A 14970-nucleotide genomic window follows, 5' to 3' on the forward strand; every position below is an offset into this window, starting at 1 on the left:
TGGGCCAATCAGGTTGGGGATTCACTTCCATCTGGAGATGGATTGGGTGGCTCCTGCAGACCAATCATAGTGCTGCATTCTGAATCCTATTGTTCTAGGACCAATCAGACTGCTGCATTTTGGATCCTATTCAACTCAGTACATAACAATTACACACGAAAGGGAGATGAGAAACTGGCCGGTGGTTCGTTAGGTTTTCTGAATGCAACCACAACAGCCGGGACTTGATAGACACGGAAGTGGAAAGAAGGAGAATTCCCCACCAAGGAGGAATGGCTGATGAAGCTGGTGGAAGATGCGGAAAGGGAGAGATTCCCTGTTAAACTAAGAGGACATAAGGAAGAATTGTTCAAGGAAGAATGGAGACCATTGTTATATTATCTGTCATACTAACATCCAGACATGAAGTCAAAGGCAGGATTTGAAATATAACCAGAGGATTACTGATATACGACTTCGGGGCTTAGATAATATAAACATGTTTTTTAAAACAGGGGATAAAAAGGAGTAATAAAATAAACATCAAGAGGGGTGGGGAGTCAAGAAGCTTTATGTATTTAGTTGTTTATTTTTAAAAACCTCTGGTAGGTAGACAAGTGTTTTGGAATATCTTTGGAGACTTAATTTTTTTTTTTAAAAAATAAATTTAATAAATATAGCATCCACCCAGATTCTTCGGAAGCTGATACAATTTCAGTCCGTTTTGTTATTTTCACTTTTTTAATGTTCTGAAGTAACTTTGTAAACTTTTTTCTGAATGTCCTGCTTATCTTAAAATAAAGTGCTTTAGGGCTTATTGGCCTAATCATAGAATCATAGAGTTGGAAGAGACCACAAGGGCCATCGAGGCCAACCCCCTGCCAAGCAGGAAACACCATCAGAGCACTCCTGACATATGGTTGTCAAGCCTCTGCTTAAAGACCTCCAAAGTAGGAGACTCCACCACACTCCTTGGCAGAAAATTCCACTGTCAAACAGCTCTTACTGTCAGGAAGTTCTTCCTAATGTTTAGGTGGAATCTTCTTTCTTGTAGTTTGGATCCATTGCTCCGTGTCCGCTTCTCTGGAGCAGCAGAAAACAACCTTTCTCCCTCCTCTATGTGACATCCTTTTATATATTTGAACATGGCTATCATATCACCCCTTAACCTCCTCTTCTCCAGGCTAAACATGCCCAGCTCCCTTAGCCGTTCCTCATAAGGCATCGTTTCCAGGCCTTTGACCATTTTGGTTGCCCTCCTCTGGACACGTTCCAGTTTGTCAGTGTCCTTCTTGAATTGTGGTGCCCAGAACTGGACACAGTACTCCAGGTGTGGTCTGACCAGAGCAGAATACAGTGGCACTATTACTTCCCTTGATCTAGATGCTATCCTCCTATTGATGCAGCCCAGAATTGCATTGGCTTTTTTAGCTGCCGCGTCACACTGTTGGCTCATGTCAAGTTTGTGGTCAACCAAGACTCCGAGATCCTTTTCACATGTACTGCTCTCAAGCCAGGTGTCACCCATCTTGTATTTGTGCCTCTCATTTTTTTTGCCAAGTGCAATACTTTACATTTCTCCCTGTTAAAATTCATCTTGTTTGTTTTGGCCCAGTTCTCTAATCTGTCAAGGTCGTTTTGAAGTGTGATCCTGTCCTCTAGGGTGTTAGCCACCCCTCCCAGTTTGGTGTCATCTGCAAATTTGATCAGGATGCCCTTGAGTCCATCATCCAAGTCGTTGATAAAGATGTTGAATAAGACCGGGCTCAAGACAGAACCCTGTGGCACCCCACTAGTCACTCTTCTCCAGGATGAAGAGGAACCATTGATGAGCACCCTTTGGGTTCGGTCAGTCAGCCAGTTACAAATCCACTGAGTGGTAGCATAGTCAAGACCGCATTTTACCAGCTTCTTTACAAGAATATCATGGGGCACCTTGTCAAATGCCTTGCTGAAATCAAGGTAGGCTACAAGTGCTGCTGGATGTTATGAATCAGATTAAATAAGTGAATAAATAAATAAGAATAAATAAATTGATAAAGAATAATAAAGCTGCTAGAATACTAGCCTGGCTTGTGCACAGACAATTTGTTTCTGAGTAGAGACGTTTCTGCTCAAAGACGAGGAGCAAGTTGGCTCCATGTGCAACAGAAGCTCCCCTTCCGCAGAACATGTCGAAGGGGAAGGGAGAGTCGAAAGTTCAGAGCAACATTTCTCCCCTCAACCAAATCCAGAGAGCTTCCCTCTGTTGGAGAAGCCTTTCAAAGAAGTGGTGGAAATTCACTTGAAGTTGCTTCAAAGCCACCAAGGCGCTACTTCCCTTCAGGGGGAGAACCAGAAGAGAGCGGCAGGAATCAAGCAGCCCAGACCCACCCAAAGCGGCCAGAGGGTGGGCTTGAGAAATCCCTCCCCATCGCAGGCTCCACCAGTCTCAGTCTCTAGCAGCCGCCAAGAACCAAAATTCCACCACCATGTATCCCGTTGACAGTACTGAGGGTGGCATTTCTCAGCATTCTCCATTGATTGATTTTTATTTGTTCATATTTATTCCTTTATTTATTGATGTACTGAACCTATATATCACCCTATCCCTGGAGGTCTCAAGGCGGTTCACATAACAAAATCAAAATATAAAACCACAACATATATAATCAAAATAAAAACAAGCCAATAATGCCCCCCCCAACCCCCACATTTTAAAAGGGCTTAGGATGCCTGGGATACAAGGCTGGGACTCCTTCATCTGGCTGTTGTCCATCCCTGACTCTCCCACCTCTTCTTAAAAACCTCCAATGAATCATAGAATGGGAGACTTGGAAAGGGACCCCAAGGTCCTCTAGTCCAACCCTCTGCAATGCAGGAATCTCAGCTGAAGAATCCCAACAGATGGCCATCCAAACTCTGCTTAAAAACCTCCAAGGAAGGAGAGTCCATGGTTGGATCCAGCTCCTTCTTTGGTGCTTGTGAGCAAAGTTCAGGCCAAACTTCCAACTTCCAAGCACACCCCTTGACTTCTGTCCAACATGTTTTTCTCCAGTTCTGCACCTGCCGCTTGAGCCATTCAAGACTCCAGAAAGTTATGGTGCTGAAACTTATTCCACTTAGAATAGTCGAAATTATAGTCATCTCATCTTCTAAAAGCTCAGGAGATGTTTCTGGAAATTGCATGAGCCTCGGAAAGCAACAACAGCATGGCAATATTAACTGCGCTGTGACTGGGAAAGATAAAGTTGGTGCAGAGAATTTTTCCTGTGTTGGAGACAGACTGAGTCAAGATGCAGAGCTGGCGAAAGAGGGGTGTGCCTGCCTTGTGCTTCCTAGCTCCGAAGGTTGAGTTGAAAACCACCCAGATTGGGAAAGCCCAGGCAGTCTGGCCTTGCAAGAGTCTTTGGGTTCTTCTGCTTTGCCTCCTTGGCAGGTAAGAGGAGGAGGAGGCAGAGCCAGAATGAGATCCCTGCTCCTTCTGTTGCTGCTTCTGCTGCTCATGATGCCCTTTGGAGTCTGCGGGAACCACAAGGCGAAATGCCCCTTGAATCTGGTCAGGGATCAAACGGATGCTCGCAATTACTACCGGCCTGGACACTTTCTCATCAGTGGGATCATCTCTCCAAAACACCATCTTAAGACAATGCCATACAGCTTTACTCAGACACCCTTCATCAGGAGTGAAGTGTATGTAAAATCATATTTGGATGGGTTTCACGGTCCTCCAGTCCTTGTAATGGTTGAAATAGGAAAGAGCCCCTATCTCAGGGCTGGGGAGCCTAGGGCTGATGTTGCAGGACTGCCCTGCCCTGACCATTGGTCTTGCTGGCTGGGGGGGGGTCCAGTAAAAAACCTCTCTTATTTCCTTCTTCCCTCTGTCTTTCTAAGTAAAACAATCCTGTTCCTATGTGTCTGTGTTGCTTTTAATAGAATGCAAGGATGCCAGTGAATCTGGTCAGGGTTCAAAAGGATGCACTGAATTTCCCCACCTGCAGGATGCCATGAAACTCAGGCAATTTCCAAGGCTAAAATGTTTCATTCAATATTATTCCATTTGGATAATTCATAAACTGTCATTAAGGAATGCTACAATTTTGCAAATGGAATTTTAAGAGCCTCTTGGGGACCTTTGGTAGCTGAAGAGCAGGAAAGATGTGATTTAATTGAAAGGATAAATAAAATAATATGTCAGGGGAGTTCCTTGTAAGTGGACTTAGATCTCTAAAATGTGAAAAGCAATTAATCCTTTTTTGACCACACACAACTGGCCTCATTTCAAAGTATTGAGGTGTTTGACGTTTCTTCCTAAGCCAGAGGGTGGCATGAAAGTCAAGCAATTTCCAAACTGCTAAGATTATTTTATGTTTATTCTATTGGGATCATTTGTGAACAACCTTATCACAGTTCTCTTTACACAATGCAACGGGAGACCTACAGCCCAACATGGAGAAATCTGTCTCAGCTACATTAAAGGTTTCCTCCTCCAATCCCAGCACTTTCCCCTTTCTATCATTTTTTTTTAAAAAAATTAGAAGCGTTTTAAGAAACTCCTGAAAATGGCTGGATTTTTATGGGCGAAGAACAGGAGTGATATGCTGCAAATAAAATGATTATGTAAAATAATACAGACCAGAGGGTGTCCTCATTGGTGGAGTCAGTGATCCAAAATATGGGCAAAATTATAAATTTTACCACACACTCAAACCTGAAAGCCACCAGGCCTCATTTGTAACTAAAAGGGGACTGAGGTATTTGGTGCTTCCCCTCTTTCAATAAAATTGTCTCTTATCTACCTGTAGTCTAGCACCTTGGAAGGCGCCAAAGACCACTGCAGCAAAAGCAGCCTATGGAGCAGCTTCCCCGTATATCTCAAATTTTGAGGGCCGCTTTCATTTCCTACTCATAGAACCACAGTAGAAAAGAATCACAGAGTTGTAGAGATGGAAGGCACCTGGAGGAAACTCACCTGAAGTATCCATGACACATGGTCACCTTCGGAGGGAGTCTGTTCCACTGTTAAACAGCTCTGTGTGCTGTTTGAATTATAGCTCCTGTCATGGAGCAGCAGTCTCCAAATTTTTGTGGATAAATGTAGTAGTAGTAGTTTGGATTTGATATCCCGCTTTATCACTACCCGAAGGAGTCTCAAAGCGGCTAACATTATCCTTTCCCTTCCTCCCCCACAACAAACACTCTGTGAGGTGAGTGGGGCTGAGAGACTTCAGAGAAGTGTGACTAGCCCAAGGTCACCCAGCAGCTGCATGTGGATGAGCGGGGAAGCGAACCCGGTTCACCAGATTACTGAATGAATAAAAAATATACTAATATCTGTGGATCATATAATGTTTCCTTCCTCCCATTAATATGAATATCAGTTTCACACTTTTTAAAGGATTCATTTATTGCAGGGAGTTAACTAGGTTCGTCTGGTACATGTTGTCTTTCCTGTCCATCATCCAAGAGATCAACCAGGATCTCAGTCTCTTACCCAACATCACCCTGGGCTACAACATCTATGAGAACTATTTAGATGCAAAGATGACTTCAGACGCCATGCTAGAGCTGCTTGCAGGCAGTGGATGCAATATTCCCAATTATCACTGTGGAGAACAGAATCCCCTGCTGGCTGTTCTTGAAAGAGGCAAGACTGTCATCTCAAAAGTGATTTCAGCCTTGTCAGGCATCTACAAAATCCCACAGGTAAGTAGTGGGAGAGCATGGAAGCATAGAGAATTTCAACTGCATAAAATTCTACTTTCTTTCTGGAGAGGTCAAGTGGGGATATTTTTAAAAATTGGAAAATCCTGAGCTATGGTCCAACATCCCTTTTTCAAAACTGAGCCTTCACCAACTTGTCACCTCCAGATGTTTCAGACTAAAACTTCCATCAGCCTCAGCCAGCAGAGATTTAGATGTCAGTCATTTCAGATAATTAAATATCTGTTATGCTGAAAGTAAAATAAATTGCTGATCTTTTGCTTTCCTTGCTAGATCAGTTATGGCTTCACTGCCCAGTTTCTCGAAGGTAAAACCCTGTTCCCTTTTGTCTACCGGATGACTCCCAAAGAGGAAAGTCAGTACCAGGGGATTGTTGAATTGCTCCTGCATTTTGGATGGACGTGGATTGGCCTCTTCACTCTAGACAATGACAGTGGAGAAAGATTTGTGAGCGCTGTGAAACCTCTGATGCTCAGCAAAGGGATCTGCATTGCTTTATCAAAAAGAGTACCAGAAAGTTATTTTGATGAATTTATAACACCTGGGGAACCATTTTTCCTATGGAGACAAGTTGGGGTATTTGTTTCCTATATAACCAATGCACATGTTATCATAATACTCATGGCAATAAACCATGTCTATGAGAAGGAAATAGGCGCGAAAGTCTGGATCACAACAGCTTTGCTAGAAATCAGAACTGGCTTTTACATCCCTCCATATCTATTCCAGCACCTCCATGGTTCTCTGTTCTTTGCAATTGAGACTGGATTAAGGAGCAGCAAAGGTGGCAAATATAAATTGCAGACCAGTCTTGTGGATTATTTCAATCAAGCATTTCAGTGTTCATATTCAAAGCATCTGTTGTCCGTGAAAGGCAGGATAAGATGCAGAGAGGAGGAGAAACTGCAGCCATTGCCCCAAGGGGAGCATGAGATAGTCCTGTCTGATGACAGCTATGGCACTTACATCAATGTTCAGGCTGTGGCTCAGGCCTTGCATGCTTCGCTTTCCTCGAGATCCCAGAGGAGGCTGATGGTGGAGGAAGGAGAGCAATGGGGACCCCAAAGGCTACAGCCGTGGCAGGTATTTCCTTCCCCCTTTTGCAAACTGCAGACCACACAGATGCTGATCTTGACTGGGGATAGACATGTAAAATATCATAGTTAGTATTAGTAATAGTAGCTTACCTTCCAACATGTCTCCGATGAAAATCGGGATGTCCCATCCCATAACGATCATTTTGCTATTTATACCCAGGGCTTTCTTCAGGGGGAACTCGCTGGAACTCAGCTCCAGCACCTCTCAACTGGGTGCCATTTTGACCTTTGGAGGGTCTGTAGTGATAATATTAGTATTATTCTGTTTATATATCAACTTTCTTCTGAAGATCACAGGGTGGTTTGCAGAATAAAAATACAAAATGAGAATAGAAAAAGCAAACGAAAGAAAGAAAACAAGCAAACCAAAAGCACATTAAAATGCCCAGAGATGGTTTTATCCACCCAAATCCTGGTTACAGAATAACTTTCTCGCCTGGCACCTAAAGATTTGTCACAAAGGTGTCCAGGGAGCCTCTCTGGGAGAACATCCCCCAAGCGAGGAGCCACCACAGAAAAGTCCTGTTGTCTTGCTGCCACCCTCCAGATATCTCTGTTATTTATATATATATATTATTTGTTGTTTTTTTCATTTCTTTCCAAGCTCCTGTATAGTTATTCTTAAAAATATTTATGATTGTAGCTGTTATCCATACTCCTAAATATTAAACTTTCTTCTCAATCATCAGTTCTGTCACATTTTCCACCAATACTTTCGTTCTACCTTTATTTAGTTTAAAACCTGCTACTTCTCCAACTTGAGAATCTGTTCAAGACCCTTGGTTGGCTAGCCATGGGGTCTTCTACACTTACCACATGGTCATCTGCAAAGGCCTTGAGTTTATATGCTTTGTAACCTACTGTTGGGACGTGGGTGGCGCTGTGGGTTAAACCAGAGAGCCTAGGACTTGCAGATCAGAAGGTTGGCGGTTCAAATCCCCATGACGGGGTGAGCTCCCATTGCTCGGTCCCTGCTTCTGCCAACCTAGCAATTCGAAAGCACGTCAAAGTGCAAGTAGATAAATAGGTACCACTCCAGCGGGAAGGTAAACGGTGTTTCCGTGCACTGCTCTGGTTCTCCAGAAGCGGCTTAGTCCTGCTGGCCACATGACCCGGAAGCTGTACGCCGGCTCCCTCGGCCAATAAAGAGAGAGGAGCGCCACAACCCCAGAGTTGGCCGCGACTGGACCTAATGGTCAGGGGTCCCTTTACCTTTACCTTTAACCTACTGTTTTCCCTTTTATTTCTTCATCTGATCTTCTACTTCTGGCCAGGGTCTCTAAAACGAAAATAATTATGGTTTCTGAGGATATCCTTGTCTTGTCCCTTTAATAATTTTGAATTTTTCTGTTATTATGTTGTTTACTATCATCATAGCCTGTTAGTCAGAATAAATTGAGTCAATTCCTCTAAGTACAGTGGTACCTCGGGTTACAGACGCTTCAGGTTACAGACTCTGGCAACCCAGAAATAGTACCTGGGGTTAAGAACTTTGCTTCAGGATGAGAACAGAAATCGTGCAGCGGCAGCGTAAGGCCCCACTAGCTAAAGTGATACATCAGGTTAAGAACAGTGTCGGGTTAAGAATGGCCCTCCAGAACTGTCATGACTCTCTGAATTTCATCATCTCTATAGTACTCTTCGTAGAAGTCCATGAAAAAATGGTCAAAGGCCTTCTCTGCGTCTATAAAAATCAACACTGCTTGCTTATCATTTCTAACCTCCAGATATTCTATTATATCAATTATATTCCTTATATTCTCCTTCATCTGGCGGCCTGGCAAAAAACCAGCCTGGTCCTGATGAATTAAATCCATTAATAGCACTTTCATGTCGTTTGCCAATAGGTCTGCAACAGTTTATAGTCATTATTTAATAGAGAAATCAGGCTATCATTTTTGACTGATAGTAGATCTGTATCTTTTTTCAGAATCAGCGTAATCTAAGTATCTTAAAACTTTTAGTGGTTGTGCCAAATAATCTTGTAATTTCTTATAGTACTTTGCTGATAGCCCCCCTGGCCCTGGTTTTTTCCCCATTTTGGCTTGATTAATTGCCTGTTGTAGCTTCCCAGTTTCTTAATGCTGGCGCTTTCCCCTGCCATTCCAGCTTCACCCTTTCTTGAGAGAAATCCAGTGTCTGAATACTTCCAGGGGCAGACTGTGCTTGGATGAGAACTGGGAGCTGCCAGCGGACTTCAATATTATGAACTGGGCGATCTATCCCAATAAGTCTCGTGCCCTTGTGGAAATTGGGAATATAAGGAGAGGAGCATCTGCTGGCATAAAGTTCACCATTAACCCAGAAGCCATTGAGTGGAACAAGAAATTCAAGAAGGTAGGGGGGATAATTGGGGGAGGGGGCTAGGAGATCCTGACTGTGCTCTTCCTTGAACAACCACTGCAGAATGAGCATGTCTGGGTGACTGTCCAGGAACAGCTGGAACCAGCACGCCTTCTTTCTACAGCAGCTGAGATAGGAGGGGAATTTGGGATGCTCAAATAAAGGATATTGACCTTTCATACATGCAGAAGGATGAAAAGTAATTTATTTTATATATGATAATTACATATTTATTGTATATTTTTTTAATTTGTGAGTAAGCTTACTTGTATTAAATTTGTCTCAATTTGTGGTTGATGTGGTGAAATTTGGAAAATGAATTAAGGCAATTTGGCAAAAAAAACCCAAAACCCAACTCTCCTTTCAGTTGGGCATTGAACAGCAAAGCGCTTTCTCTCTCTCTCTCTGACACACACAAAGACGAGAATGAACCGTGTGAGAGATTATTCGAATCCTGAAATTTGGGGGAATCACATGTCAGACCCATTGTCATTTGCTTAGAAGTTCTTTTAAGAAGGGAAACAGGTAAATGGAGAAGAGGAAACAGAGTTCTGTGGCTCAAACCTCAGCTGTACTGAACTCAATTTAAAGCACAAGATATTCTGGTCACCCCAATGGTCAGCGGGGGGTTGAAAGGACCCTGATGAGGGGTCAAGGCTGCATTCCAGAGATCATGTTCTGCAGCTAAAGAGAACTGACCGCATTAAGGGAATGGGGAGATGGCAGGCAACTGGGGATCTTGGCTGCTGGAAACGGCAACTGGGATCTCTCTGGATTCCCTGCCAGACAGACCCCTCCCCAACCTCTATGTGATTGACGTAGAGCTGTGATGATTTCCTGAATGATTCATTGGGGGCCACAACTGCAAATCTTGGGGTAGATCAGGGTTTCCCAAACTTGGGTCCCCAGCTGTCTTTGGACTACAGCTCCCATCATCCTGAGCTGGCAAGACCAGTTGTCAGGGATCACCACCATGCTATAGAGATCGCGTTGAGTGAATTACATACCCACAAATATTCCTAAGTGTTCCTCTTTGTTGCACCTTCTTGTCTTTCTGGTTAGGCCGTACCTCGTTCCAGGTGTACAGAGAGATGTCGACCCGGATATGCCAAGGTGGTCCTAGAAGGAAAGCCCATTTGCTGCTATGCTTGTGCTCAGTGTGCAGAAGGGACCTTCTCCACTCGGGAAGGTTGGTGATTCCAAGGGGGAAGAAATTCCTGGAGAGAGTAAACACAGGACAGAAATTCAGTCTCACACACTGCAGACATAGGGGAATGGGAATCCTTCCTTGACTTCCTTAGTATTAATCACCTTTATTACATCCAGGAAGTGAGTTGATAGGAATGACCATAAGGAAGAAATATCTGGGGTGCAAACTGGGCAGCTGTGAGAGGAATGTCCGCAAAGCATTCCTTTTTGATTTTTTAGACCAAGCCACACAGAAAGGAAATAATGTTGACACTTATCAAAAATAATGGATAGACGATGAAAAGCAGCAAATTACTAACAGCAAAAGCACAATAAAAATAAATACTTCATGTGAAAATTATTACAATATAATCTATGGACCGTTCTGATCTCACTGCTATGAACATTGAATGGAAGCAATGTCTGCATTTTAAAGGTTCAGGCAAAGAGGAACAGGCAGGATCCAAACAATGCAGTTAACAGAAGTGGAGTGGTCACTGCCTCTCAGTTGATCCTGGATCACAATGTTAATACAGCACAGATCATTAGGGATGTAAGTGATGCTACAGCCACTCTTTTTCTCTTCCCCAGATGCAGAACATTGCACCAAATGCCCAGAAGATCACCATTCAAACAAGGACAGAGATCAATGTGTCCCCAAGATTACCACCTTCCTGACTTATGGAGAATATTTGGGAATGGTTTTAGCTTCCGTTGCCCTCTTCTTGTCCTTAACAGCAGGCATTGTGTTGGGAATCTTCATTAAATACAAGGAAACTCCCATTGTCAAAGCCAACAACCGGGACCTCTCCTACATCCTGCTCGTCTCCCTCCTGCTTTCCTTTCTGTCCTCCTTCCTCTTCATCGGGCGCCCAAGGAAAGAGACCTGCCTTCTCCGACAAACGGCCTTCAGCATCATCTTCTCAGTTGCTGTTTCTTCTGTCTTGGCAAAGACCATCACGGTGGTGCTGGCCTTCCTGGCCACAAAGCCCGGGAACAGGGTGAGGAGATGGCTGGGCAAGAGTCTGGCCAACTCCATTGTCATCTCCTGTTCTGGGGGGCAAGTTCTCATCTGCACCATCTGGCTGGGCTCTTCTCCCCCATTCCCAGAGCCCGACATGCGCTCCCAGGTGGAAGAGATCGTCCTGCAATGCAACGAAGGGTCTGTGGCCATGTTTTACGTTGCCCTCGGCTACCTGGGCTTCTTGTCTGCCACCTGCTTCACGGTGGCTTTCCTAGCCAGGAAGCTGCCCGGCTCCTTCAACGAAGCCAAGCTGATCACCTTCAGCATGCTGGTCTTCTGCAGTGTTTGGGTGTCTTTTGTGCCCACCTACCTGAGCACCAAGGGCAAGTACATGGTGGCCGTGCAGATCTTCTCTATGTTGGCCTCCAGTGCTGGGCTTCTGGGCTGCATCTTCCTTCCCAAGTGCTACATTATTGTGCTGAGGCCTGATCTGAACACAAAGGAGCACCTGACAACAAGGAATTAAGGGGACATCTGATTCTTAAAATAGTCCATGTTCCCTATGTCCAGAAGTGCATAAAGGAAACACACCTGCTCATCCATGTTCCTCCTTCTCCACCTCTGAAAGAAATTGTGTTCCTTCTTAGCCCTGGTTTTAGGAAGTCCTGTTGACATGAACAGGAAGATGGGAGGAAATGTTTTGCTACCTTGCTTTGCCAAGGACTACAGTGAGTCCTGGTCTACTGCCCTTAGTTTGTATACTATTATCTTTTTAAAATTTTGTGTTTTGGGAACTTATATTTATCTCACAACAAGATAGGCTGGAGGGAGAGATTAGTTAGGTTTTTGAGTCTGTTTCCTTTGTCCTGACTACCTATTAACTATATCAATTCTAATATTCAGCAATACTGTTTGGTTATGCCAGTTCTATGTATTCAATTTTCTATGCTCCATTTCCCGCATTTATGCGCTATCATTCATAAGCTCACTTCACACCATTTCGTTCTCCTAAGCTTTGTATATCAATAAACTGAGAAATTCATTAAAGACATTTTCCGTAGTCTGTTGGTTTAATTTCTGTATTGTGTAAGCTCAGCTCCCTGTTCCAAAGAGTAGCAGCTGACCTTAGCCAACCCGTGACTGGGATCCAATGGGTTTTATTGCACTGGCCAGGGTTAGGAATAGGGTTAGAGGGGAGAGGGAACTCCGGGGCTCACGGGAGTGGCAGGCCGCCTACGCCAATCTGGGCGAGTCATTGTGAAGGGAGGTGGGGAGGGCGTTCTACAGGGCAGGCGCCACCACCGAGAAGCCCCTCTGCCTGGTTCCCAGTTTGTGGCACAGGTCATCATCCGATGAATTTAGAGCTTCATTTATTCCTGTGTTTATATTTAAAGAAATTATGCATTTTAAAAGTACTGCACATTGATCGTAATATTAAGAATGCACTTAAAATTACTATGCACAACAATGAATAAGGGATTGCAATGCACACACAGTTAAGCAGCATAAATATTTGTTAACGAAGTCTATTCTTGTTGTGATTATTATTATTACTTTTATTGCTACTAATACCAGTGGCTTACAAGACTCAGCTCTATTCTGCCTTGGTCAGTCCCCACCTGGAATACTGTGTCCAATTCCGGGCACCACTATTTAAGAAGGATGTTGACCAATGGGAAGAAACCCCTCAGCCCCCAGAGAGATATGCTGGCTCAGAGAGCCCCCTGAGCTTAGACTACGAAGCCTCTGAGGGCGTGCAGAGTGCAAATCCCCCCGGGGCCCCTCTCCCGGGCCCACCTGGGGGCCCTGCCCCTGCCAGCCCCTCCGGCCTCTGAGGGCGTGCAGAGTGCAAATCCCCCCAGGGGCCCCTCTCTCTCCCGGGCCCACCTGGGGGCCCTGCCCCTGCCAGCCTCTCCGGCCTCTGAGGGCGTGCAGAGTGCAGATCCCCCAGGTGCCCCTCTCTCTCCTGGGCCCACCTGGGGGCCCTGCCCCTGCCAGCCTCTCCGGCCTCTGAGGGCGTGCAGAGTGCAAATCCCCCCAGGGGCCCCTCTCTCTCCCGGGCCCACCTGGGGGCCCTGCCCCTGCCAGCCTCTCCGGCCTCTGAGGGCGTGCAGAGTGCAGATCCCCCAGGTGCCCCTCTCTCTCCTGGGCCCACCTGGGGGCCCTGCCCCTGCCAGCCTCTCCGGCCTCTGAGGGCGTGCAGAGTGCAGATCCCGCAGGTGCCCCTCTCTCTCCCGGGCCCACCTGGGGGCCCTGCCCCTGCCAGCCCCTCCGGCCTCTGAGGGCGCGCAGAGTGCCAATCCCCCCAGGGCCCCTCTCTCTCCCGGGCCCACCTGGGGGCCCTGCCAGCCTCTCCGGCCTCAGAGGGCGTGCAGAGTGCCAATCCCCCCGGGGGCCCCTCTCTCTCCTGGGGGCCCTGCCCCTGCCAGCCTCCCCGGCCTCTGAGGGCGTGCAGAGTGCCAATCCCCCCGGGGCCCCTCTCTCTCCTGGGGGCCCTGCCCCTGCCAGCCTCCCCGGCCTCTGAGGGCGTGCAGAGTGCCAATCCCCCCGGGGCCCCTCTCCCTCCTGGGGGCCCTGCCCCTGCCAGCCTCTCCGGCCTCTGAGGGCGTGCAGAGTGCCAATCCCCCCGGGGCCCCTCTCTCTCCTGGGGGCCCTGCCCCTGCCAGCCTCCCCGGCCTCTGAGGGCGTGCAGAGTGCCAATCCCCCCGGGGCCCCTCTCTCTCCTGGGGGCCCTGCCCCTGCCAGCCTCTCCGGCCTCTGAGGGCGTGCAGAGTGCAAATCCCCCCCGGGGCCCCTCTCTCTCCTGGGGGCCCTGCCCCTGCCAGCCTCTCCGGCCTCTGAGGGCGTGCAGAGTGCCAATCCCCCCGGGGCCCCTCTCTCTCCTGGGGGCCCTGCCCCTGCCAGCCTCCCCGGCCTCTGAGGGCGTGCAGAGTGCAGCTGGACGGGCTGCAGGCGCTGGTGTCCCTGGCGGACGAGGAGGGTCATGTGGCCCTCGGAGGGGAAGGGGCCACCTTCAAAAGGCCCTGCCACTCCCGCCAGCCTCCACCGGCACGGTTCACACTGGGGGGGGGCAGACTTCCCAGCATGCACTGCCAGCTCCGTGGGGCCAATGGTCGAATCCCAGCATGAATCAATTTGAAATTTAACCGTTTTTCCAGTGTATAACCAAATAATTCAATCTCAAGGAGTCTTATGTTCGGCTTCGCTTATTAGCTTTATTGATAAATTACTCTTTATTGGGTTTCATTTCATTTCCCTCACATCCTTCTTCCCAGCATGCTTTGCTGCCCCTTCTTCTCACAAACAAAGATCCTGTGTCCTATAATTGAAATTTACTCATTTCCCAATGTATAACTAAATAAATTAATCCCAAATTGTCTTTCGTTAGGTTTCACATATTAGCTTTATTGGTAAATTATCCTTTATTAGGTTTCTTTCCCTCACATCCTTCTTCCCAGCATGCTTTGCTGCCCCTTCTTCTCACAAACAAGGATCCTGTTTCTTATCATTTTATTTTTCTCTTATTCTTCCATTTAACCTTGATGGAGGGGCAGAGCGATGGAGAAAGAGAGAAGGCTTTTCCTCACAGCCTTTCCCTCGCCCTTCCCAGGCTGCCCTGCGCAACCTTCCTCCTGGCCTGCTAATAAACTGATAATCATCAATTATTATACTCATATTTTATTTTATTTTTAATTC

General features: G+C 46.5%; 2 protein-coding genes across 3 annotated transcripts in view; both read left to right on the plus strand.

The window, feature by feature from the left end:
• The window catches only part of LOC309522954 (uncharacterized protein), a 63266-nt gene that overhangs the window by 23390 nt on the left and 24906 nt on the right, over positions 1 to 14970 (plus strand). The gene's annotated exons all lie outside the window — the stretch shown is intronic.
• LOC309523066 (vomeronasal type-2 receptor 26-like) lies at positions 5398 to 12362 on the plus strand (the record flags this gene model as incomplete). Its single annotated transcript, XM_082206869.1, has 5 exons — positions 5398 to 5664; positions 5956 to 6765; positions 8889 to 9116; positions 10185 to 10311; positions 10902 to 12362. The coding sequence occupies 5 exons, from the start codon at positions 5398 to 5400 to the stop codon at positions 11798 to 11800; spliced, it is 2331 nt and encodes a 776-aa protein (XP_082062995.1). The 3' UTR covers positions 11801 to 12362.

The sequence above is a fragment of the Podarcis vaucheri genome (assembly GCF_965113315.1).
Source record: "Podarcis vaucheri genome assembly, chromosome: 18".
NCBI lineage: Eukaryota > Metazoa > Chordata > Lepidosauria > Squamata > Lacertidae > Podarcis > Podarcis vaucheri.